Source organism: Salvelinus sp. IW2-2015, linkage group LG1 (assembly GCF_002910315.2).
Source record: "Salvelinus sp. IW2-2015 linkage group LG1, ASM291031v2, whole genome shotgun sequence".
In the NCBI taxonomy this organism is placed as follows: domain Eukaryota; kingdom Metazoa; phylum Chordata; class Actinopteri; order Salmoniformes; family Salmonidae; genus Salvelinus; species Salvelinus sp. IW2-2015.
Genome location: NC_036838.1, coordinates 21,797,967 through 21,821,130, shown reverse-complemented (window position 1 = coordinate 21,821,130; position 23,164 = coordinate 21,797,967). Strand labels below are relative to the sequence as shown.

The following is a 23,164-nucleotide window of genomic DNA, read 5'->3' as shown; positions in this document are numbered from 1 at the left end:
TGGGAGTAAATCAGGATGTCATCAATGTAGATGGTGAGAAAGCGGTTGATCATAACCTGGAAAACCTYGTTCATAAAGGATTGGAAGACGGCGGGGGCATTACTAAGGCCGTAGGGTATGACCAAGTATTCGTAGTGCCCTCGTGCGGGGATATAGGCCATCTTCCATTCGTCGCCTTCACTTTTACGGACAAGGTTATATGCACTTCGCAGGTCGAGTTTTGTACAGATGTTGGCGCGGCCCACTTGTTCAAGTGTCGCTGGGATCAGAGGAAGAGGGAAACGGTTCTTGACCATGACGTCATTCAGGGAACGGTAATCAACACATGGACCGAGACCACCGTCCTTTTTTCCAACGAAGAAGAAGCTGGACGCAGCCGGGGAAGAAGGACGAATGAAACCGTTTGAGTGTTTCATCAATGTAGTTCTCAATTGCCTCATTTTCCGGGATAGATAAAGGGTAAACATGGCCCTTCGGTGGGGACACTCCAGGAAGTAAGTCAATAGCACAGTCCCCTGGGCGATGTGGTGGCAGAGTGGAGGCCTTGATTTTGCTGAAGACATTGCTGTACTGGGCGTATTCAGATAGTATGGTGGGTGGCACTGCAGAGGCAGAGTCCTCAATGGTGGTGGCTCTGCAGGGTAGGCTGAGACAACTGATGAAGCAGGTAGAAGACCAGGACAGTAGTTCACCTTGTCGCCACGAGATGGCAGGGTCGTGACGACAAAGCCAGGGGTGTCCGAGGTTGAGTGGCTGTTTGGGGGATGAGAGTTCCATGAGTTGAATGGTTTTGGTGTGGAAGACTCCAATCTGGAGGGTGGCGCTCTGTGTCAGGTGCATAATGAAGCCCGTGCCCAATGGCTGCCCGTCCAGGGTGTTAATCCTTAAGGGAGGGGTGACAGGTGTTAGATCAATGTCAAGCTCTTRTACTAGCTGGTGATCGATAAAATTACCTGCAGCTCCCAAATCTATCAAGCCCTCTATGTACTTTACGTTCACGGTTATCAATACTGGGATGGAGAATTGCTTCTGGGAGATATTCAGAAATAAGGACATGCCTACCTGCATGGCAGCGGGGGGACCCTTCTCATCTCTCAGTGGGGGGCGAACATGGCAATGGCTGAGTAGATAATCTTACCTTCTAAAGTGTAGGCAGAGCCCTTCTTGGATCCGCCTTTGACGTTCGATACATGAGAGAGCAGCATGGCCCTGGTCGGGGACCCAGGACTGGTCTTCAGGCCCTGGTCGGGGACCCAGGACTGGTCTTCAGGCCCATGGGCTCTGGAAGACTCGGACGGGATGACGGAACTGCATGGGCTCTGGAAGACTMGGACGGGATGACGGAATCATGGAAAGAGAAGGTTTCAGGTTCCTGGGTGGCAGAGTTCTTCGGAGGTCGGCGATGAGGTGGTCGATGGAGATGGACATACAAATGTATTGATTTAAATCCTGAATGTCACCTCTCCAGGCCAGCTCCGCCTGAAGTTCCCTGTTGAGCCCTCTTCGGTAGATGGTAAGTAAAGCCTCACTCCATCCATTCCCTGCAGCCATGGTGCGGAACTTGAGGGCATACTCGGCAGCTGAATTGTGTCCTTGTTGAAGTTCTATGAGGTCTCCTATAGGACCACCGGAAGGAGAGTGATCGAATACCTCTATGAAGACGATGTGGAAATGGGTCTCGGATCCGAGTTCTGTGCTGTTGGCAGTCCATATGGTGGTGGCCCAATCCAGGGCTTTGCCTGTGAGTAGAGACACAACAAAATCCACCCTGCTCTTGTCGGTGGCGAAGTTAGTGGGGATGTGCTCAATGTATTTGCTGCATTGCATCAGAAATCCGTGACATTTCCCAGGTGAACCGTCAAATTTTCCAGGCATGGGTATGAACGAAGGAGGGCTATGAGTTATGATACCTGGCATCGGAGGAGTAGGGATAGGCTTGCAGAGAAGATGGCAGATTTCCTCCATACGCTCCTCTTGCTGGGTTAGGCGCCGCTGTGGCTCTGCTGATTCCATTCCGTTTTTAGGTGAGGTATTCTGTAATGAATACTCGGGGAGAAAAGGTGTAGATTCAAAATSAACAATACCTCACAAAGGCACAAACAGAATGAACTGAACTAAATAAGGAGCTGATGAAACCAGGTAAGTAACTAACACAGGTTAAATCAATGAACAAATAATGAAAGACGGGGCTATGTTCAAAAACACAAAGAAACAGAACACAAGGTTGACTAAGAAAATAAATACAGAACCTTACAATGTCTTTGTCGTCTCTATTGAAATCGCCCGATCCGTCTGTGAGGAATAGGTCGACAGAAAGTCTCTGGTTGTCCGCCAGAGGTCACCATGTCCTTAGTAGTTGTAGTAGTAGCTTTCTTTGTTCTGGAAGTGTTTGTTGGACTGGATACGTTTGATAAGATCTTCCTCGCATCTTTTGTAAAAGTTCTAGACTACTTTACATGCATGTCTTAGTCTTCTTCACTCGTCGAGTTTCAGAGGGTCTTGTAGTTTTAGACCATTTGTCACTTATCCAGCTCGCGCTGCACGTATACTKGTCTAGTAGTTTTACGCCAGTAGCAACCAGGTAATGTACTGGTTTGTATTTAAATTGCAACCATTTCAACGTGCATTCACCGCTCCACATTTTCTGGTCTCAATGGTTAATTATTCAGGGTACAGCTAAGACCACTTTCCACACCGGCAGCAACCCGGCATGTTTTGGTCTAATGTAAATTTCGTTAGCAGTCCTTTTATAAGCACTCTGGCAAAAGTGGCATTCCATCCTTTTGGCATAATGTCTRTGCTCACGTGGGCGTGGTTACTGACTGGGTAAAACTTTACATGAAAAACAATTCTCTCATTTAGAAGGCTAACATCACATTTCATCTTCTCACAAATAGTTTCATATTTAATCATATAAGTTTTCCAACATTTAGATGTGACTCTGACATAWACATTGTGAAMGCTCTTAAAGTTACAATGTTTCCATTATACTGTCTTTAATGACATCACAAAATCACSGACCATTTCCCACATTCTTTATGTTTAGAAATATTGTTTCATTATCCACTTTTGGATGTTGAAGTTCTTTAGCCAAGAGTCTCTCTATACCACAAACATTCCATTCTTGGATACTGAGAGGCAGAAAGTTTGAAACCCTTTACGAAAGGTCGTTAATTAAAAAAACTGACCCAGCAGTAGAGAAGGTGGAAAGTTTTAAGTTCCTTGGCGTACATATCACTGACAAACTGAAATGGTCGACCCAAACAGACAGTGTGGTGAAGAAGGCGCAACAGTGCCTCTTCAACCTCAGGAAGCTGAAGAAATTTGGTTTGTCACCGGAGGCAATCTACCCACCCTCCAGGACACCTACAGCACCCGATGTCACAGGAAGACCAAAAAGATCATCAAGGACAGCAACCACTCAAGCCACTGCCTGTTCACACCGCTACCATCCAGAAGGCGAGTTCAGTACAGGTGCATCAAAGCTGGGACCGAGAGACTGAAAAACAGCTTCTATTTCAAGGCCATCGGTTAAACAGCTGTCACTAGCACAGTGAGGCTGACGCCTACATACAGAATTGAAATTACTGCCCACTTAATAAATGGAACACTAGTCACTTTAATAATGGCACTTTAATAATGTTTACATATCTTGCATTACTCATCTCATACTATGTGTATATACTGTATTCGATACTATCTATTGCATCTAGCCTATGCCGCTCTGACATTGCTCATCCATATATTTGTATATGCTTATTCCATTCCTCACTTAGATTTGTGTGTATTAGGTACTTGTTGTGGAATTGTTAGATATTACTTGTCCTTTCCTAGGCCACGTACGTTTACAACTGATAACTCGACGTCTAGGATGTATCACATCTTTAGTGAATAATCAGCTCGCGCTGTATTCTGGCTGGTCTAGTCAAAATTCTACATTCCAGCGTGGTGATCGTAACCTCCATGTTGAAATTCGCCCTTTTAAACGTTAGCACAGCAGTCCTAACATTTCTGGAACTAAATCTTAATTTGTTAGGTTGTAGTTGAAATTAGCCCTTTTAAACGTATGGACACCAGTCCTCATGTCATCGGGAACTAAGGTTGACTTCCGTCAATGGGCTTTTGTACTGTGGAAGAGAAGGGCGTGTTTCATAGTTCTCAACCAATGTCTGTTCACTTGGGCGTGGCCACTAAGTGAGCGTCGTTTACTTATGAAAACAATTCTCTCATTTAGAAGCTAAAATTACATTTAATATTTTCACAAATAGTTTCATATTTAAACATTTAAATTKCACAACAATTCCATGTGAATCTGATAACTGGAATGTGTAGACTTTCCAAGATACAATTTACGTCGTCCTATCATCAGATATAATGTCCCAGACAACAACTGATCTGACATCATATTCTTTAAGTACCAACGGACACTTTCAACTGGTTGAGAACGAAATATTGTTCCATTCCACAACCTTTTGATGGGACCATACTTTCTCTGTGGTAACAAAGCACTTTCCAAGAGTCCATTCTGTAGAGTGGAGAGAAAAGTGGGAAAGGTATTTATGGGAGGGTCATAAACCTCACCCAACAGGGCAACATTGTGACAACTGAGTGTACAAAACATTAGGAACACCTGCTATTTCCATGACATAGACTGACCAGGTGAATCCAGGTGAAAGCTATGATCCTTTATTGATGTCACCTATTAAATCCACTTTAATCAGTGTAGATGAAGGCGAGGAAACAGGTTAACCTTTTACTGCGTTGGGCAAAATCAGGGTCACACAGAGTGTTTCTTGGTAGTCTTAAACAAATCTACTTTGAAACAAAAGCATACACCTCACACACATGGTTATGGGCTTAAAAAAGACACCTGTACCTATAAGGTTCTGCTTTTCTTTTCTTAGTCAACCTTGTGTGCCTTTTCTTTGTGTTCTTGAACACAGCCCTGTTTCTTTGTGTCCTGGAACGTAGCCCTGTCTTTCATTTTTGTTCATTGATTTCACCTGTGTTCGTTTCTCACCTGGTCTCATCAGCTCCCTATTTAGTTCAGTTCTTTCTGTTTGTATGGTTGTGAGGTATTGTTTGTTTTTGACTATTGCCTGCGACCACGATTCTTGCCTTCTGTGAAGGCTTAATAAACATCTGCTGCGCTCTGCATGTGAATCTACACCTTTTTCTCTCAGAGTATTCATTACAGTACCATGTCAGATATAGAGTTGAAAYGTATACAATTTTGAATTTGCATCCCAATATTACACTTTATATACATCACAGAAGACAGAAATATAACAAAACCTTTTGACATAGAAACACTGGCTTTGAGGCTGTTTAAAAAAAATCATGTTTATTAATTATGAAATTAACATTCCACGCATGAAGCCACGAGGTCAGGGTTTCTTGGAAAATATATGCAACTATACGTAAATATCGGTACATTTCATTGCCATTATGCCTAAAAAAAATGCAATATAGACAAAAACAAATAATGAAATACCCATAAATATATTTTGTTTATTTTTCCCCCTTAAAAACACTCTTTACATATCTGTCTAGGTTGGAACTGTTGCGGTTAAAATAAATAAATAATACAATAAATAATTTCATTCTGAACTGGAATAAACGGATTGATCACATCACAGATGTATAACACAACACACACACACACACAGGCATTTTGATCGTGCAACCCTATGTATCAGGCCTACTGTACATCTTACTGTATAAATTATTGTTGATAGAAAGTCTAGGTTGGAACTGTTGCTGTTAAAATACATGTTTTTTTATTCTGAACTGGAATAAACTAATTGATCACATCACACATGTAGACCAGAAAACACACACATACACACAGTCCTAATGAGAGGTGTGTGTGTGGCTGGTTGAAGTTTTCAACAAGCATGTCTATTCTGGGCTCAGTTTTTGACAGTGCAAAACAGGTCATGCTCAGCATTGATACTGTTTCTGTACTTGAGAACCCTGACTTGCATAGGTATGTGGTGCCAAACTGGATCAGAACATCTACTGCTTTCTCAGTCAGGCAGGAGACCGCTTCCTGNTCTGTACTTGAGAACCCTGACTTGCATAGGTATGTGGTGCCAAACTGGATCAGAACATCTACTGCTTTCTCAGTCAGGCAGGAGACCGCTTCCTGCTACAGATGAGCAACCCAGAACTGTGTGAGTGTTTGCCTCAAAAAGCATCTAGCTTCAATCCGTTTATTCCAGTTCAGAATACAAATTATTACTTGCAAACAGCAACAGTTCCAACCTAGACTTGATTTCAACAATAATTTATGCAGTAAAATGTACAGTAGGCCTGATAATTTTTCATCTTCATCTGTACTGTTTCTTAGGGTTGCACTATCAGGAGCTAGTTAGCTTGCTTTGGCTAACGTTAGCTATTAACTGTGTAACGTTACAAGGCAAGGGGATTGTTTGAAAGAGAAACTCACATCTACTACTATGAGAGATAGTACTCCCTTATTTCTGCTTATCATCACTTGTTATAAAATGACAACAATACCTTGTTAGTTGACTTACTTTTCCACTTTCGAAGCACTGTTTCCTGAAGCATTCTGCCYTGTTCTGAAATAACTCCCTGGGTTTACCGTCATGTACAGTAGTGCCTGGATGTTTGGTCAGGACGTGTCGTTTTATTAATTTGTTCGTTTTGAGAGACTCATTACTAAGCACTTCCCCACACAAAACACATTGTGGGCGCTCCTCATTATTTTTCAAAGTTTGTATGAAAGACACAAACATTCATCACTGTATTTGCGTTTCATGACGATTGAGCTCAGTCAGGACTCTTGGCTAGCATGAGTCCATTTCATGACAGCGGTGAGGAATAACAAGTCAGTGGCTTGAACGACAGCACTGCCGCGTGTGAGTCGCGGAGTGATCTTCAAGAAAACTGCAGAAAAAAGATCCAGTAAACCGCGAAGCACACGGGCATCTCCCACTACCTCTCCCACTCGCGCAGCTGCAGAGACCGCTGCTAAGCAGAGAGCACACTGAGCCGAGAGCCAGTTGCACTTGGCCAAATCAATTCCAGTAATTAATGAAATAATTATACATTTACTTCRCGACCCACCATTAACAGGTCCGCGACCTTTGGGTCGTGACCCATACTTTAAGAAACGCTGCACTGGGTCATTTGACTGCAGGACATAGCTACAGAAGGATTTTTAAGCCTTGAGACAATTGAGACATGGATTGTGTATGTGTGCCATTCAGAGGGTGAATCGGCAAGGCAAAATATTTAAGTGCCTATTAATGGGGTATGGTATTAGGTGCACCGATTTGAGTGTGTCAAGAACTGCAATGCTGCTGGGTTTTTCACGCTCAACAGTTTCCCATGTGTATCAAGAATGGTCCACCACCCAAGTCCTCATTGAATGCATGCTGTGTCCTTCCTTGCTCAGGGTTCAGCAACCTGATGGAGTACAAGAATACACACCACAGACAGAGTTCACCTGTGACCAGTGTGCCAACTCCTTCAACATGTATAGGAAACTGCTGCAAGAACATACACTCAGAGGAGAAACCGTACACCTGCCAGATCTGTGGTGCGTATCGACCTGTACCTGTGATTATGGTGTTCCTATTAGAACAGCCTCTGAGGGGACGGACTCGGAGGCTGTCCAAATATGGAAACCTTATTTTATCAATGCAGACATGAAGAACACAGGAACAGTTTGGGACTATTAGAAAACTGTAAATGTCACTGAATGTATTTTTCCACATCCAGGCAACAGTCTTTTTTGTTGTTGTAAAAGGGCAGTTATTGGAACACAATCATTTGTGTACAATGTCAATGGTTGATTGTCTTTACATGTGTATCTCATATCAATCCGTACCATTAGGAAAGACCTTTGAAGGGTCGGGCGACTGCGTCACCACGTGAGAACGCACACCGGCGAGAGACCCTACCTCTGTAACACATGCGGCAAGAGCTTCACCTGCTCAGCTGTCCTGAGGAGACACTGTAGCATGAATTGCAAGCCAACGCCCAACAACGCCAGCCCTGAAATAGAGGACTCAGAGCAGCCTAGCAGTAGCAGCACTGACGGAAGTGGAGGAGGTCCATTCCAAAAGCCTGTCAGCCACAAAATGCCCTTTGTACCTAGGCAACCACCACCACCACCCTTCACTACCATGATGGGGCCTTTGGCGCCACCAGCACATGAAGAAGCTCTCGGCCCCAGACAGTTACAGTGGGGCCCTCCCAGGGGCCATCCTCACCAGTGGTGCCCCTTACAGGGCAAGCGAGGGGCCCTTCTTTTCCAGTGTAACAATATGGGGTCTGTCCATGAAAACACTGCAGAATGACAATGACATGGAGCAGTGAAAGTTGGAGCAAGTATTGTGTRTCTAACGTGGCTTCATTTCTTTGTTTCCTCTCCTTCATCTGCACTGAGTTTGAAGACACTGTTGTAGGGAAAGCCGCATGAGGATACCTATTGGTATTCATCTTTCATCTGTTCAGTTATTTCACATCATTGTAGATGAAGGGAAGGGGATGAGAAAAGGAGGCCACTTTAGTCTATTCAGAACTGGCAATAGAATTCCCTTATGAAGGAAGACTGCTCAGCACTATGATATTATCTAACTTGAATCTATTCAGAACTGGTTATAGAATTCCCTTATGAAGGAAGACTGCTCAGCACTATGATATTATCTAACTTGAATCTATTCAGAACTGGCTATAGAATTACCTTATGAAGGAAGACTGTTCAGCACTATGATATTATCTAACTTAAAGAAATTTCAAAATCACTCTCAGGTATTTCTTACCTTTATTTAACTAGGCAAGTCAGTTAAGAACAAATTCTTATTTTCAGTGATGATCTAGGAACAGTGGTAACTGCCTTGTTCAGGAGCAGAATGACAGATTTTTACCTTGTCAGCTCGGGGATTTGATCTTGCAACCTTTTTGGCTACAAGTCCAACACTCTAACCACTAGGCTACCTGCCGCCCCAGGCAGGTAGGATGTATTGTTTGTGTATATTCTTTATGAATAATGTAATAAAATAAAAGGTGCCAAAATATATGGCTTTTTTGGTTGTTTTAAAATACGTAGTAGGATATTGAATGTTCGTGCAGTAATGCTGCAATGGTGTACTTTGTAAGCCTGCTCTGTCCATAGCTTGTATGAGGTAATGAAGGAACTCTTACCACCCACCCAACCCTCCACATAGAGAAAATCAATTTCTAGTTCATTAGGGCTTAAATAAATGTCCCCTTTAGTGGCTCCAAGCGAGTGGCTACGTTATCTCTTCAGAAACAGGGATTTAGTCTTCAGTCTGAGTTCTCTGACCTCCCCATGACACTACTATCTCCAGCAAGATAATATTAGGCATGAACATGAAGTCATGAGAATGATCACAACTAAGGTCTATTGATTGAGAATAGGTGCAGACCATGTTGCGGAGCAGAGAAGATCTCAAAAAGCCTGAGACCAGTACTGCAATGGTGTTTTATTTATTGACTATAAGTTCACAATTTCAGGTGAATGGGAACAATAGCAAAAGCATGGCAAAATATCTATCAGCAGGTCTTCCCTCCCACAGCGCTACAACAGGTGCGCCAAATCTACAATGCCTTCAGAAAGTATTCATACCCCTGGACTTATTCCACATTTTGTTGTGTTACAGCCTGAATTCAAAATGTATTAATTCGATTTTGTTTTCACCCATCTACACACAGTACCCTATAATGACAAAGTGAAAACATTTTTAGAATGTTAGCAAATGTATTGAAAATGAAATACAGACAATTTCTAATTTACATTAGTATTCACACCCCTGACTCAATACTTTGTAGAAGCACCTTTGGAAGCGATTACAGCAGTGAGTCTTTCTGGGTAAGTCTCTAAGAGCTTCCAACACCTGGATTGTGCAACATTTGCCCAATCTTTTCAAAATTCTTCAAGCTCTGTCAAATTCGTTGTTGATCATTGGTAGACAACCATTTTCAGGTCTTGCCATAGATTTTAAAGTACATCTAAGTCAAAACTTTAACTCGGCTACTCTAGAACATTCACTGTAGTCTTGGTAAGCAGCTCCAGTGTAGATTTGGCTTTGTGTTTAAGGTCAATGTCCTGCTGAAAGGTGAATTGATCTTCCAGTGTATRGTGAAAAGCAGACTCAACCAGGTTTTCCTCTAGGATTTTGCCTGTGCTTAGCGCCATTCCATTTCTTTTTCTATCCTGAAAAACTCCCCAGACCTTAACGATTAAAAGCATACCCATAACCAGTGGCGATTTTAGCATGTAAATCTTGGTGGGGCCCAAACAAATTTAAAAAGTGATGCATGCCAGCAAACATGCCAGCCACTACACAACACGACACTAAACAATACATTTGTTGCACTATAACGGTGACCAACGGTACGCACAAACTGTTAGGTCCTACATAAAGCTGTCCCAACAGCAGAGCTTTCTTTTCAGCACTATGGGGTGATTCCTTACCACAGCTACACCTGGCTATCAGCGGAGCCTTGACTGGCAGCGAAACAGTTCATTCAGCCTCATTTACTGCCTTTTAAAATAAACATGGCTGACTTGCTTAAACAAATGTGGTTTCTACTGACAATTGAGATACACAAACTATGGCATAAGGGAACGACGAGTGGATAAAAGGCAATCCTTTTGATTCAGAAATTAATGAGCGAGCTAGGATGGACGTAGTCAATACAACTATTTGTTCAGCACYTTTGAAATGTACAGCGACACACTTCAGAAGATGAGCCATTCTTACAGTATTCTTTCTGTACACCAAGTCAGAACCGTAGGATAAATAAAAGGGGCATATAAGCAGACAATGAAAGCTCTTTCAATATTCAATGATTACATTTCTCTAAAACAGGCTATAGGCTACATGTGCACCATCAAGTCAGAACAGTAGGCTAAGTTATGAGGGGGAATGGGACCAAATTATTAGGGTGAGAAACATGGGCTACTAACAGCTCACTACACAACATACACTTACTATTGCTTTCTTGGCTACAGTATACATATCTCCCTAGCATATTACATAAGCACAAAGACAGGTGAAATAGATCAAGGTGTGACATATTTTCCACTGGCTGCCCCACCACCACAGAAAGCACAGAGCTAGGCTGAAACACCTGCATTTTGGAGCTGCCTTACTCAGTAAAACAAAAAAGAGACCATGTTTGTATTTTGCAAACTGATATGTGACACTTTAATGMCAAAATAACATTCCCCACCTGCACTGAATAACGGGTYGCCACTGCCCATAACATAATGCATCCACCGCTATGCTTGAAAATATGGAGAGTGGTACTCAGTAATGTGTTGTATCGGATTTGCCCAAACATAACACTTTGTATTCAAGTGTCAATGGTGTATTGGAGGCGAAGTCAGGTGCAGGAGAGCAGAGTATAATGAACAGGCACACTTTTATTAAAGTTCCAAAAACGAGAGCACTACATAAATCAAACGCGCTCAAAAAACAGAACATAAACGTAAAGCGCGTAAACTAACACCACATAACATGAAACAATTACACACAAAACATTATGGGAAACAGAGGGTTAAATACAAGTAGATTGATTGGGGAAATGAAAACCAGGTGTGTATGGAAACAAGACAAGACAAATGGATATATGAAAAATGGAGCGGTGATGGCTAGAAAGCCGGTGACGTCGATCGCCGAACGCCGCCCGAACAAGGAGAGGAGCCGACTTCAGTGGAAGTCGTGGCATCAAGAGAAAAAGTGAATTGCTTTGTCTTTTTTTTTGCTGTATTACTTTAGTACCTTGATGCRAACACAATGCATATTTTGGAATATTCTTTATAGGCTTCCTTCTTTTCACTCTGTCAATTAGATTAGTATTGTGGAGTAACTACAATGTTATGATCCATCCTCAGTTTTCTCCTATCGCAGCCATTGAACTTTGTAACAGTTTTAAAGTCACCAAGGAAATCCCTGGGCGGTTTCCTTCCTCTCCGGCAATTGATATAGGAAGGACGCCTGTATATTTGTAGTGACTGGGWGTATTGATATACCATCCAAAGCTTGATAAATAATTTCACCATGCTCAAAGAGATATTCATTGTCAGGTAAWWWWWTTTTTTACCCATCTACCRAWRGATGACCTTTGCGAGGCATTGGATTTTTTTTTTTAAATTAAATGTTCAGCTCATTATCAATGTTTCTTTCTTTTTGATTAGATTTAAAATAGTMTTTCAAGGTTTAGATGTAAAACCATTATCTCCCTAGACCTGCTCCTATGTGTTATCTCGTGTGTAGCCTATGCATGGGATGTAGGCTAATGTTGTTACATCACTTGGCTGCCAGCAGCAGCATCCGCTCGGGGGAACGCCTTTGAGGAGCATCAACGAGAGCTCGACCATATTGTGTATCTACAACATCTTAAATCGGCTGAGTCACACATACACCGGCGGTCTCAGTTATAACAATAAAATAGGACAACAACACCAACAAGGATTAAAATAAAAAACGTTAGCAGGTAAGGGTTGATGTATTAGTCAATGTCATATACAGGTTTATCGTTCTTATTATCATAAATAGTGCTAATTAAAAGTAACATCCAAAGGATACTACAAAGGATGTTTTATTTGCGAGCGCTATTTCTGGTATCCTATAATGAAATTAACAAAATAATCCACGTTCCATATCTATGTTATCAATTGCAGTGTGTTTGATATGCAGGTGTGTTTTTGTTTCAGCTCAGGAATGATTGGCTACGTTAAGATAAAACTAAAACAATCATATGCCATTCATAATTTAGACGACGCATAGGCCTACATGTATTCGTCATACAATCACTATTAAACGCCCTGTCCTTCTCCGAACAGGTTTYATACCCTATCGTCTCGAAAAATGGTTAAATTGGGGAATAATTTAAGTGACAAAAACAACGCCAAAACCAACGCCAAAACAGTCTCAGAAGATGGATTCGACACCATTCCCCTCATAACACCCTTAGATGCCAGTCAACTGCAGTTTCCTGTACTCGACAAGGTAATATTTATTCAAGTGAATTGAAAGCCTATTGGTGCAGTATATCTACTCTACCCATCGTCAATGTTTTTATGGAGTTGTTTTCTTTACAGGATGAAATAATATGAATGAGACCAACTAAGGATCCAATAGAAATAAACGTGTCCAATGTAACCACTATTTTGTCAATAGCCTCAATAAAAATCTATCAATCTATTCACCATYACACACATGAAGGAAATAGCCTAGTTACACCTTCATGCAGGCCTATGATCAACATGATTTATTTACATCTTGGCATTTGCCATTGTGTTTCAGGTGGTGGTAAAGACCAAAACAGACTATGATGGGGAGCACAAGAAGAGCAAGCTGCACTCCCCCAAGATAGCAGCATTCTCAATAAGCGTCATCGAAGGGGTATCTGAGCGACTTAAAGTAAGATATGTTTTCTTGTTCTTGTTCTTGTTTTTCACCCAAACCCAAGCCCCCCTTGATTAATTCAACTGTTGCCATGGCAATGATCGTGTAATTGTCATGTCTCACTMAGTTGTTTTTTCTCCATTGTTTTATTTAACCTTAATTTAACTAGGCAAATCGAGTTAAGAACAAATTCTTATTTACAATGACGGCCTACCAAAAGGCTTAAAGGCCTCCTGTGGGGACAGGGGCTGAGATTAACAATAAATTAAATAAAAATATAGGACAAAACACACATCACGACAAGAGAGACAACACAACAGTACATAAAGAGAGGCCTAAGACGACAACATAGCATGGCAGCAACAGATGAGTTTGCATAGAGGTCTTTGAGAAGCAAATTGCTAGGCTACAGATCACCTGAAGAAGCCATACCTGCTCACTATCTAAGAGTGGTCCATCAAAAACATTGGTGCGAATGCATTCCATGACATCCCATAGCACAATTGATTTCTATATCTGTAGTGCTCAAATGCTCTTTGTGGTATTTTCCAGCTCACTATGCTGATATCTTTGTATCTGAAGTCTTAAAGCATAATCCGTTATCAGATAGGGCAAGACATTTACTTTTCTGTAGGCAATATGCACACTGTAGTTGAAAGGAACATTCCCTACCTGGTTTCTTTCTTCTCTGGCTCCATGCTGGTTTTGCATAGCAGCCCTTGATATCAATTCTTTAATGATTTCCGCAAGATGTTTCTAACTCTAATAGAGAAATATGACATCATCTACATCCTGGAAAATCAGAAGGAACTCTTAGTAAACCTGTGTCAATAAAAATCGATGATATAATACACTAAGTTTGGGCCCGTGATCAAGACAAAATCAGGTCCCATATTTATAAAGTGTTCCAGAGTAGGATTGCTGATCTAGGACCAGTTTTGCCTTTTTTATTATACTGGTCTTAGTACAGCACTCCTTCTCTGAGACGCTTTATGAATACGGGCCCTGGMCTCATAACTGAGGCTGGCATATTTGACAAAGTGATTTTCCCGTCAACTCTCTCCCACTCCCCGCCTCCTCAGTTCCTCGAAACGCCTGTAGCCATTGCATAATACCCTAGAGATGTCAGTGCAATGTACTTTTACTCTTTTAAAGACATCATGTGCCTCACTCTGTTCGGTCTAACGTCCAATACCTATTCCCTAATCAACCCCTTAGACATGTCTTGATGAGTCCTCGTAGAACTGAAGTAATAGGATAGGTGCAATCTGGCCCCGTATTCATAAAGTGATTCAGAGTAGGAGAGCTGATCTAGGATCAGATCGCCCCCAGTCAATGTAAACTTATTCATTATGATCTAAAAGGGAAAACTGTTCCTGGATCAGCATGCCTACTCCTTCTACTGAGACGCTTTATAAATACGAGCCATGAAATAATTGGATTGGTGGAGGCAAAATAGTAATAACTTCACCTATCCCTGTGGTTGGGCAAATGGAGATTCTGTCATATGTCTTACACCCATCTAGTTCAGTAATCTACCACAGAGTAGTTTCTAGTGGCTAGCCATCTAGGGATTGATTTGGGCTTGGGCATAGTGTGACCTATCAGTAACCCAGAGATGATGTTTGTGTCTCTCATCTTCCTAGGTCACTCTGCTGGTGACTTGTGCTTTGGCATTTCTGGTCTGCGTGATGTTTCTGGTGGTCTATAAAGTCTACCAGTATGAGCAGCCCTGTCCAGATGGCTTCATGTACACGGTAAGCAACTACAGTAAGCATCCCACTGGGCACACACTGGTTGAATCAACGTTGTTTAAATGTAATTTGTCAGCGTATTGTGACGTGGAATCAATGTGGAAAATGCATTGGATTTGAAAAAAGTCATCAACCTCGGCTCAGTTTCCCGATAGAGATGGAATTTAGGCTTATGGACCTTAGGCTTAACTATGCATCATAAAAATAACATCTGAAGATGTCACACCCATTTCCCAAAACACAACGCAGTGCACTCGTTACAAAGTTAAACTTAACTGAGTCGCTTCAGGAGCTGTCTCGTGCTGAAAATGACTCCAGAATATAGGCTAAAGAGCTCCCTGTTGCTCTTAAAATATTTAGGGTTCTTTTTTACACAATAGTTTTCCCATCATGAGAATACATGTTCTGTAGTCTATTATGTATGTAAGGGTTTGTATTATGTTTGTCATGTGTTATGTATTCTAAGTGTTTACTCGTACCATTTTTGTAAGCAATCTTTGATTAAGTAAAATCTGAATTTTTCAGTTTGTCTAAACTGTGAGCAAGAATGAATAAAAGTTGTTTGTTTGCTATAGACAATATCAGCTTGACCTAAAAAATAGGATATGATGACAATGGTTTTYGTAATTGCTCAACAAATCATTGTAGCCTAATGGCAGGCAGGAATTGGGTTTCAAGTAGGCCTAACAGATATTCTACAATTAAATCATTAAACAATTAAAATAATTAAACATGAAGTAGCAAGTTAAGCGACTTTGCTATAGACCTAATATGTTGACCTTTAGGTTATTGGTTAGATTACAACGAAATGCGTCAGATTGTAGATAATAGTAGCCTATAGGCCTAATAGATACGAATATGGAATAGACTCAGATGTTGCCTAATGGCTTAATACTAGGTAGGTCTATCAATTGCACATGAAAGTGCTGTCAACATTTAACCTAATTATATAATAGCTAGATTATTATGCTATTTCAGTTTTCATAAAAAAATCAAATGTATCCTTGCTTTGCTTGTTTAAAACATTGCACACTTTTTAGTCAATTCAACTATGACGTTTTCAGTGGTCACAGAGAGACAGATAAACATRTTATGTTATGATAAACATTCTATGTTTAGCTGGGATTTTCTGTGTGTAAAGTGGGTAAACGGTGATCTAATGATGCACTTTGCTGTTCTACGAGGGGTCTGAGGCAGGCGTTAGATTACGAGCAATTTCAAGTGCAACGTTAATAAAGACAGTTTTGGGAAACGGCTCAGAAGTTCTAACGATTAACTTAGCCGTAAAATGCTTTTGGGAAACCGGGCCYAGTCATGTTTTAATCTCATTTCAACCAGCATTGTAAACATTGAAATTAGGGTAAAACTTCAACTTAAATGCATTTGACTTAACCTGATTAACAAGTTGTTACATCGATCTAATTTCAACATAATCATCAGAACTATGTATATGTTGAAATTGCATTGACAATTCCACGTAGAATTTTTCATCCTACATCAATATATATTGGGTGGTTGAAATTCTGTAGAATTTCATATTTGATTAGACATTTGACCTTGTTTCACTGTTGATAGTAAAAGGATATTTGAATCAACATCATTCATTCTATCAACCGAAATAAATAGATATATTTAAATAAAATGTGATGCCAGTCCAATAATTCCCGACTGAACAGGGACTCCTACTGGAATATGAGGAGTAATGCACTTCAGTGAGAATAAGTCTACCATCCAGATTCATACCTCTATGTATCCTGTTTAGCTTTGGAAACAAGCTGTGTTCGATTCAGCTGAGCTATACTGTTAACACATTTAGACATTGATCAGCTTCCATACTMTTTTGCGTAGGCTAACTAAATGACACTGCATAGCTGAAAGTAGAGCATGACCGATATGGAATTTTTGGATCCGATATTGATTCCAAATTTAGAGTGGAAATATTCGCCGACAACCCATATCTATTATTATAGCTAGAATAAAAATAAAACCTTTTTCTGTATGGATTGTGCTTAAAACAGCCCTACGATACTCAGAAAGCTGATTTCTTAAATTTGAGGAAATGACATTAATGTAAGTGCTACATAGAATTTAGGTGCACCAGAAAGCTGAGATTATTTAATGGAAAAACTGTGTTACTCTAGTGAAAGGAGGATAAACTGCACTGATTCCAGCAAAAATATTTTTCCCAAGGCTCTGAAAACTGAGCTGCCTCATGCTAGCCAGCTGGGAAACGACATAGGACACATTTTCAATGTATTGCTATTTAGCTATGTTTTCATCAATTGTAAGGCTATAGCCACTGAATTCTGGTAGTTGTCACTTGAAAGGAAAAATATAAATCACAAAATGCGCCGCTGGCACAGCGTTGCCTCAGTGAAAGGTCCTTGCTATCCGGAATCCTTGGGTTGTTCCTACTCCATTGAAGTTGACATTTAAAATGATTAAGGTTCGGGTTTAGCGTATGTATGTCCTAAGGATCCCAGATATCACTAAGCTCCATGAACGCCGTCAAAAACTATCACACAGCTAGTTATCTGGCTAGTTAGTTAGCTAGCACGCGTCATGGAAATGGCGATTAGTGAAACGTGAATTTGAACCAGTGCCTATAAAGTGACAATGAATCCATACATCAAAACGTAGCTACGAAGCGCTACTTTGTAACCTGCTATGTTTTTTTAGTGTCTCTGAAAAAATGTGAATGACAGAGCTGGAGGAATACCATTTGCAAAGAGCAAATATAACACCAGATTTCGCTGGCTTCACTAAAGGGCTGTAACTTTGTGTAGGGTGGTAGTGTCCAGTCTTGCTGTAGCGCACCAAGGCAAGATAGGCTTATAGCCATGCAAAGAGTGACCTCTTCAGGACAAATAATAAAATGCAACAACATCAAAAATGTCATTCTATTTAAAAAAAAAAAACGTTTTCTCCGCATTTTATATCGGTCATTCTCGGTGGATTAAACGGCGATACAAATACATCGGTAAAAGGTTCATATCGGCAGATATTATCTGTCACCGAGAATGACGTTTCTTACACAAGCTGTATGTGAAAGTAAATTCGGAGTGAGGTTGGGTTTATGTAGGCTACATTGACATCTGATTTGCCCAAAGGACAATCATTGGTTCATGGCATACTGTCGTTCGTCCATGGTTGATTGGATCATTCGAAGTTTAGAAGTAGTTACCATTAGCCCTATAAATGGGATGCCAAATTCATGATATTAGTAGAACACTTTTACCTTTGGATATTATCTCTGGTATTCATTATAAGTGGCCCGATTAAGAAATCATAGGCTCTGGGGCTATTAAAACACTTTATGTTGGTGTTTCTTCTTTTTTTGGGCAGTTACCTGTATGCGCTTGTCATAAGACTTAATCCACAGTTCTTTTTTTATACACTTTTAGAAACAAAATTATGCTCTCTGCTGTATTTTGAACATTGAAAGTGGGCTCCAGTCGTATTTTATTATTCTCTGCTTCGGGCCCACATACACTTGTGTAAGAAAAGTTAGTTACTTTGAACTATTCAATGTTATGTAGGTAGTCTATGTAAATGAGTATGGAAGCTGATCAATGTCTGAACATGTTGACATGATAGCTCAGCCGAAACGTACACAGCTTGTTTCCCAAGCCAAGCAGGGTACATACAGTGCATTCGGAAAGTATTGACTTTTTCAGACACCTTGACTTTTTCCAAATTGTGTTGCGTTACGGCCTTATTCTAAAATGTATTGAATCGTTTTTTTYCCCGTCATCAATCTACACACAATACCCCATAATGACAAAGTAAAAGCAGRTTTTTAGACATTTTTSCAAACTTACACAAAAAAWTTACTGAAATATCACATTTACATAAGTATTCAGACCCTTTACTCAGCACTTTTTTGAAGCACCATTGGCAGCGATTACAGCCTCGAGTCTTCTTGGGTAGGACGCAACAAGCTTGGCACACCTGTATTTGGGGAGTTTCTCCCATTCTTCTCTGCAGATCCTCTCAAGCGCTGTCAGGTTGGATGGGGAGCGTTACTGAACAGGTATTTTCAGGTCTCTCCAGAGATGTTAGATCGGCTTCAAGTCCGGGCTCTGGCTTGTCGAAGAGTCCCGAAGAGAGTCCCRAAGCCACTCCTCCATTGTCTTGGCTGTGTGCTTAGGGTTGTTGTCCTGTTGGAAGGTGAACCTTCTTCCCAGTCTGAGATCCTGAGTGCTCTGGAGCAGGTTTTCATCAAGGATCTCTCTGTACTTTGCTCCGTTCATCTTTCCCTCGATCCTGACTAGTCTCCCAGTTCCTGCCGCTGAAAAACATCCTCACTGCATGATCCTRCCACCTGTCTCATAGCAAAAGGGTCTGAATACTTATGTAAATGAAGGTATTATTATTATTTTTGCAAACATTTCTAAAAACCTGTTTTCATTTTGTCATTATGGGGTATTGTGTTTAGATTGATGAGGATTTTTTWAAATGTAATATATTTTACAATAAGGCTGTAACGTAACAACATTTGGAAAAAGGGAAGGGGTCTGAATACTTTCCGAATGCACTGTATAGTATGCATCTGGATGGTAGACTTGTTCTATCCCTCATATACCAGTACTCACTGTTCAGGCAGGAATTGTTGGACTGGCTTCACATTTTATGTCAATATACCTCTTTATTTAGGTTGATGGCATAACGTTGAAACAATGATGTTGATTAAAACATTCAATTTGACTCTCAACATTGAAAMATKGTCAAATAAAATGTCTAATCAAATATAAAATGAAACAACTTAAAACCCAACGTTTCAATGTGTAATTTAACGCAATTTCAATGTATACATAGTTCTGAAGATTATGTTGAAATTAGATTGACGTAACAACCTGTTCGTCAGGTTTAGTTAATGTAATTAAGTTTTACTCTTATTTCAATGCTTACGACGCTGGTTGAAATAAGATGAAAACAGAGCTGGCGGATGATATATTTTTTTAATCTAATGTATTTTTCCACATTGATTCCACATCACAATGCATTGATAAATTATGTTGAAACAACCAATGTTTGCCCAGTGGGATGCCTCTTGTAGGTACCAATGAAGACCGTCTTTCAAAACAAATGCAGCATACAATTGCACTTGCAAGACAGAACTTCAATCAATTCTCCTTTCTTTTTATTATTGGCACCTTGATGTTACCTTCTTTTCAGTAACGACAACAAGACATGTTTTCACAAGCACTTCCAGGTCTTATCTTGTCAACATTTTTAGATTCTGCCTCTTGTTCCTATRCTAAAATCGCTCTCTCCCTCTTGCAGCAAGGTCGGTGCATGCCGACGGGGATATACGGCTACTACCCCCCTGGTGGGCGCGGGCGTCTCTTCACCATCATCAACCACTACAACATGGCCAAGCAGACCATCACCCGGTCCGTGTCCCCGTGGATGACCGTCATGTCAGAGGAGAAGGTCACCCAGCAGGAGACCGAGACCCACCAGAAGCTGGCCTAATACACTGGGCTGTATTCAGAGAGGTGAAACGTTAAGAATGTTACAGATACAATTGCAATGAATAGAGCCGACCTGATGCCCAATTCTACATGAGCGCTAATCATATGTGTGCTACAAAATGTATTTCTATCTCAGCRTTTTGTAACGTTGCACCCTTCTGTACTAGGATCACCATCTAGCCCTGTGAAAAAAGGATACGCGGTGCCATTCAGGCAAACTCCAAATCTGGAAAAGCGTTGGAGCTAAAATGATTGTTCCTGAGCTGCACCAGTTTTAATTGTTATYGTAGAACTGCAATATATCAGAAAAAGTATTGTTTTCAATTAGTTCAATTATTTTACAGATGCCTTTGTGTAAGCAGACTGGAACAGGGGTTGGAGGGATATTGGTTTTGCTTGAATAGCGTCCGCGGTTAGTTAAAATAATTTGAGAGGCGAACACGCACACAAACGTGTTGCCACATACTCGTTGACAAAACATATTTTTACACAAAYGTAAAATGGGGAATAAAATCTCAGTAACCCAAATATAAACTGACTGAACCATCTAGTGTCTGTGGAGCTGGTTTAACCACACATGCCTTTACAAGGCTTCTGCATTTCACACAAGCAGACTGTCTTTGTTACAAAAATACATATGAAGTACTGTCAGAGAATGTCCCGTTTAGCCCTTGAGATCCAGCTAAAATGACTGATAAAAAAATAAAGTTTTTCTCCTAGATGGTTTTGCCTCCCCTATTTGTGGATGAATGGGGTATGACTCACTTGAAGATGCATTTTGATGATCTAAAATCTTAATACAATGCAAAAGTCATGTCCTATTGATGTTTTGGAAGTCAAATGACTCCAATGTGTAGGGGCGTTTTAATTCTTGGTCTTGTTCAGTAAGCACGAAACAGGGGAACACATTTTGAAACAGGGAGATACTACCTAAACTTGTCCAAAAAGAAATGCCCATTTTCTGTTTCCGTTTCAAAACACTTTGCAACGCTGTGCTATACTGAACACGGCCCTGGTATGACGCTCACTATATTTGTCTGTAGAGCTCACCTTTATTGTGGACACTGATCATGTCAAGGTCTTCAGAAAGCATGTGAATGCTTATTGTTACTGCATAGCATATCCCATGTCTTGTTGATACTGAATGTTTTTGCCTTGCTCTTGAATGTAACGTGTAATGCATTGATTAGGGTTATGTAGTTGTCAGTCACCCTAAAAAGGCAGTCAAGTCATACAGATATACCAGACTGAGGGAAGCGTGCAATGCAACTCTAAAAATGACATCTTTGACAGGAGAAATAATTGCTTAAAAAAAAAAAAAAAAGTGTCATTTTAGTTTTTTCAATGATACAATGACTTAAACAGAAGTACATTAGATGCTGTTTTTTTGGGGACACTTGAGGTAAATGGATTGGCTTTGAACTGTAAACCAAATATCTATTAAAATGCACACATTTCACATCAACCTTAGAGTAATCCATCATATGTAAAACAAGAGATGAAGTTCCTTCATGCTCATTTCCAAAGCCAATTCTTTGGATCGTGGTTCATGCCATAGGCCCAGCTTTCTAGATCTGTATATAATCTGGATACTATTGTTTTGCCATGAACTAGACTAGAGAATGGCTGAAGTACAATCCATATAATATATCAACTAGTGAAAGTGTGTATTTCTTGCTGTAACTTGGGTAAATAAGAAAAAAAWATTGAAAATGTCATTCACAAGCAATGCTTCATTTTATTGGAGTTAGGACCAGGTTTTTACACAAGCAGTGTAAGTGCAAAGTGGAGTTATAACAACACATAAATACTCCCATTGATTGATCATAACCACTATCTTCACACAAACAAAAGGCTTACATGCTCGTTGTAACTCAATAACTATTCTTGAAAATATCCCATCTGCAAGAGCTTAGCCTTAACTCATGGGATATTAGTAATTATTAACCGGGTGGTTCGAGCCCTGAATGCTGATTGGCTGAAAGCTGTGGTATGACAAAAAAAATGTATACCACAGCTAAGGGCTGTTTCCAGGCACTCTGCGTTGCGTCGTGGTAAGAACAGCCATTAGCCGTGGTATATTGGCGATATCCCACACCCCATCTGGCCTTATTGCTTAATTATCTAATATCTTCTAAATGTGTACATACCATTGAAATAAATATATATGAAAGACCACAAGGGTTTAAAAAAACATTTTCTTCATCTCAACAAAGCATAAGTACACAATATCAAGATCTCAATACAGATTTTGACAGACTAAGTTCAGAAACCACTTACTTCCTTTGAGAATGACAGCAGAGGACAGTTGCTGTTGATGCAATAACAAGCATAGTGGTCAGTATGTATGCGATACCGACTGCCCATATACACAGTGCAGGTGGATGACAGCACTTTGCATTCAGCCAATAGCGTGCTTGGCTGAACAGGAAGAGTTACCTAGTAACATGCGTTTACACTGACTTCTAGTGGCTCGAGTACGGTTGACATGTAGTGAAGTCGTCATCAAAGCACTGGTCTG

At 40.5% G+C, this 23,164-nt stretch overlaps 1 protein-coding gene across 3 annotated transcripts; it reads left to right on the top strand.

The window, feature by feature from the left end:
- The first annotated feature begins 11,674 nt into the window (after positions 1 to 11,674).
- On the top strand, positions 11,675 to 21,117 carry LOC111962477 (neuronal vesicle trafficking-associated protein 1-like). Of its 3 annotated transcripts, XM_023985619.2 has the most exons (6): positions 12,369 to 12,498; positions 12,848 to 13,013; positions 13,311 to 13,427; positions 15,059 to 15,169; positions 20,453 to 20,667; positions 20,811 to 20,890. In XM_023985619.2, the coding sequence occupies exons 2-5, from the start codon at positions 12,873 to 12,875 to the stop codon at positions 20,642 to 20,644; spliced, it is 561 nt and encodes a 186-aa protein (XP_023841387.1). In that variant the 5' UTR covers positions 12,369 to 12,498; positions 12,848 to 12,872; the 3' UTR covers positions 20,645 to 20,667; positions 20,811 to 20,890. The 3 variants fall into 3 exon arrangements, with proteins under 3 accessions (XP_023841369.1, XP_023841387.1, XP_023841361.1); XM_023985601.2 differs by lacking the exon at positions 12,369 to 12,498 and adding an exon at positions 11,675 to 11,741 and having other exon boundaries at positions 20,453 to 21,117; XM_023985593.2 differs by having other exon boundaries at positions 20,453 to 21,117.
- Positions 21,118 to 23,164: the final 2,047 nt, after the last annotated feature.

Bases quoted from the DNA above. Each gene is read 5' to 3' on its own strand.
- LOC111962477 (XM_023985601.2), top strand. From the start codon at position 12,873: ATGGTTAAATTGGGGAATAATTTAAGTGACAAAAACAACGCCAAAACC. The intron at 13,014-13,310 runs GTAATATTTATT...ATTGTGTTTCAG, and splicing joins AGTTTCCTGTACTCGACAAG to GTGGTGGTAAAGACCAAAAC. The intron at 15,170-20,452 runs GTAAGCAACTAC...TCCCTCTTGCAG, and splicing joins CAGATGGCTTCATGTACACG to CAAGGTCGGTGCATGCCGAC.